General features: G+C 38.3%; 1 protein-coding gene across 2 annotated transcripts in view; it reads right to left on the bottom strand.

Annotated features, from left to right (window-relative positions):
• Positions 1-300: 300 nt before the first annotated feature.
• The window catches only part of MYSM1 (Myb like, SWIRM and MPN domains 1), a 32,892-nt gene continuing 29,315 nt past the window's right edge, over positions 301-3,877 (bottom strand). Inside the window, exons 19-20 of one of the 2 annotated variants that reach the window (XM_019501220.1) lie at positions 3,309-3,366; positions 301-2,300 (exon numbers count right to left, since the gene is read on the bottom strand). In XM_019501220.1, coding sequence (XP_019356765.1) covers positions 2,133-2,300; positions 3,309-3,366 — 226 coding nt within the window. In that variant the 3' untranslated portion in view covers positions 301-2,132. The remainder of the gene's footprint in view (positions 2,301-3,308; positions 3,367-3,877) is intronic. The other variant, XM_019501221.1, reaches the window with a different exon arrangement.

Here is a 3,877-nt window from a genome sequence, read left to right as displayed (position 1 = left end):
TTTCACTTTAATTATTAAGGATGGGCAGAACCGCCAGCACATCTTTTAATTCTTTTAACACTACTTCATTGGCTTTTAATGACCAAAAATTGAATCTGTCCTTCCATCTTAGACAAAAATACTACATCTGCAATGTACTGCTGCCAAAACTTGCGTTTTAAGTATTGATGAAAAGAGTTTCTAAGAACAAACACTAGTTACAAAATATTTTAGCACAGGTACATGCACATGAGTACGTACACACACACACACACACACACACACACCCCGCCCCCCATTTCAGAAAGCAATACACAAAACTAAGATTGGTAGCATAATACTTTATTATGGAACACTCCAAAATTTAAGTCGAGAGAGGTGAAGTTTCATCTGTGAGCAAATGGCAGAGTTTACCAGTAGAGATATTGACAGCCATGCAATACTTTTACTTCAGAAATACCAGAGATGACAGTTCACAATATACACCATTTAGGGGCAATGACAGGTCTGCAGATTGCAAGGATTGCACTTTTTAAATTAATGAACTATACATATCACTCTGGTATATAAAGCCTCTTATCTGCAAATGTACACAATCCAGAGAAGCATAAGGTTCTCTACTATTATCACGTCCACGGGCTTTGAATACAGACTGGAAAAAAAAAGTCTCCAATTATAAACTGTCCATGTATCTTCCTATAATCAGGTTCTTCACTTTGAAATGAAAGAAACTAAACTTAATAATAGAAAATGTGGCAGGAGTTAGTTTCACCTTGCTGGTGAAAGACTTACCCAGAATGGGATCTCAAAATAGCAAAACTTGTGTTGTTTATTTTTAGAGGTCAACATAGATTTTATCTGAGCATACAGGGTTGGTAGAAGTAGTTACAGATTTGAACCTGAAATTGCATGCTTTATGTACAGCCAAATCTATAAATAAAAACTAGCCTGAATTTCCCATTCTCCAGGAATGAAGCAAAGTTCTGGATTGCTCCATGGTTTTCAGACAAGTCAGACATTTTGGCTATATTCTCTTTAGAGGGAGAATATATAGTATGTGTAAACAAATCAACAATTTATTCCCAATTCAAGAAGGAAACTTCCCAATGCACACACCTGATAACATACTGGAAGTTATGGTTTCCTGAAACTTTTTTCTATATAAATCAATCTGCTTATATAGTTCTAATATACACAAAGATATCCTTTGTACAAAATTATGGCAAAAGCTGATATGAACAGCACATGTACTACTTAAAATGCATTTTGAACACCTAATGTATATGAATACAAAAGGCATACTCCTTAATTTTTTTTTCAGACAAACATTCTGGCTGTCACAATATGGCACTAGATTTTGCCATATGGTAGCAACCTGTAATAATCAGGACCTATTGTTTCCATAGGAAACACTGGCGACTAGATGAGAGATCATGATGATCTGATAGCACAAGGTAATACCATCTCCCTGTAATACAGAAGACCAGATAGAGTACAACCTGTGATAAAGCAGGAGTTATTGTTTCCACTGGAAACGCTGGCAACCCAAAGTGACAAATCATAACCATCTGCTAGAAAACAGTTATGTGTAACAGCTCAGAGAAGAACAATGAACTGGATTAAGCAGAGGACAAATGTAAGAGTAGAGAGCAGGAAAGTTGGGGAGGGGGGAAATCAGCCAGAGAACAAAACTTTTCAGTGAAGCGGTTACCATTCCTGTCCATGGAATTACCCAAAATTAGAGCCCACAAGCAAATTTCTTTCCTCTGATGCACACATCTTACTCCAAATGTAATACCTGTGTATTTGACAATAGAAAAGAGAAATTTGAGACCAAAACACTGAGAGGGGGGGGACTCTCTCCAGTAAGGACTGCAGCATAATACTCTTTTTTATTTCAGCTCATGTCCCTCCTAAATAGCAGTTATAACAAAGTCAACAATACTACCCGATTATTTTTCTGACTGGAAATATTAAAAAGTTTCATATGTAAATCAAAATATTTTTGCTAGCAGTTTCCAAAATGTCTTGAAACAGTCACACTTCAGAGACACCAGATTCAATCACTATTATTGTCAACCAAGACAATGTTGGAAAAGCTGAAACATCGGAGAAGAGTCCAAACAACTGAAATTTCCACTTTGTCAAAGGCATCACATTAGCAATTCATTTGGACACATGCTCTTGTTTTCATCAGCTGCATCATTCTGCTTCTCACTTTTATAGCTGGAAAGGAACAAGTTTTCTATCTGAGTCAAGAATTCTTCAGCGATGAAGCAGTTGGTTACCTTGCCCAGAGTCTTCCTCATGCACTCCAAAAGCTGGTTTAAAAAGAAAAGTAGCATTTTCAAATTCAGAAACCAAGTCAAGAAGAAAAACCCCCCAGAGAAGCAGTAGTTGATAAATATTCTAAGAGTAAACCTTAATTCATTACCCGGTTTGCAGACTGCAATTTAAAGCATATATAGGACTTTTCCTAGCAAAACAGACCAGTGATTCCCTTATTTACAGGTCCTGACTCTTAACAGCTGCCTGTTGTTCCTTTGGATGAAAGCAAAACATAGCTTTATGCCATGAAGAAAAATTCTTCATGATCTCAGGTGGCAATCAGCTTGTGCTAAAATGTTTGGCTATGAAGTACAAGGCTAAAATAATCTCATTGGCAGTGAAGGATATATATTCTACAGAAAATATACAATGCACAAGAGTCATTTGAATTTAACTATTGTATAATTTGTGGTTAAGATCTTTCTATCAGTTCAGTTTGTTCATAACCTACTTAAATCTACAAGTAATGCCGGGAGAAAAATAAGGGTATACAATTAATTGTGTATGTCTACTGTTTACGTGCTTTTTCTCTTTGGGCAAATTTTCTGTCTTGTTTGTGCAATTAATGTTACAACTTTAGTTATTTAGAATGTCATAAAGATGATTACATGGACTGGAAAATTAAAAATCTCACTTATGCATGCAAAACATGGTGCAACACCACTTTAAAATGGCAGAACAAAGATGTAGGAAGTTTATTCTTCTCTCAACATGCATAAAATTCTTGCTGATCCTAACAGCAATAAAACACAGAAAAGACCACAATTTGCTCTTCTCCTGTTACCAACTTAAAGTCAATACTTTAAATATGGCTTTATTCAATGACCTGAACCTCAACAATAAACAGCAAGTTTGGAAATATCAAGTCAACCTCATTCTCGTTATAGTAAAATAGAGCTACTTATTTATTGCAACTGGCCTAAAGCTGTGACTTCCTGGTTGCCACTTTAGATGGTTCAAGGGAACTCAAAGTAATATTTTTAAAAAGTCAAAATACTTACTTTCTGCAAACAGGTCAGGTCAGAATCTCTGTGAAAGATTTTATCCATGGGGACACTACTGTTGGAAGAAATACAAGACCACTGGATCATATATAAAAGTTGCAATTTAGCTCATCTTAAAAGTAATGCTGCTAACCAGTGGTGCTCAACCTTTTTTTTTTTTTTTTTTTTTTAAACTGGCAGGCCAGATGAGCAGCACCCAATCCCTCCACAGGCAGGATCTGGCAGGGTCCCATCTAGTCAATCAGAGGGGTAAGGGGGGCAGAGCCTGGCCCCAGTCCAGCTGCATGGTGGAAGGGGGCTTGGTCCTGCTCCAACATGGCCCTGTGGAGGGGAGGGGCTGTGGCCCAGACCCTATCTAGTCCTGTGAGTCGGGACAGGGATAGGGGTGGGGGTCAAGGGGGTGCACAATGACCTATGGGAGGAAAGGTACATGGCCCAGCCCCGCAGGGAGACGGGGGTGCATCCCAGCCCCAACCTGGCTACAAAGGAAAGGGGGCATGGAATGGCTCCAATCTGGCTTTGTGGGGGAGGGTCTGGGGCCCCTCTGCAGGGCTTGTAATTTTTTT

Source organism: Gavialis gangeticus, unplaced genomic scaffold (assembly GCF_001723915.1).
Source record: "Gavialis gangeticus isolate Ggan-Ray unplaced genomic scaffold, GavGan_comp1, whole genome shotgun sequence".
Lineage (NCBI taxonomy): Eukaryota > Metazoa > Chordata > Crocodylia > Gavialidae > Gavialis > Gavialis gangeticus.
This window is presented reverse-complemented; position numbering and strand designations above follow the sequence as displayed.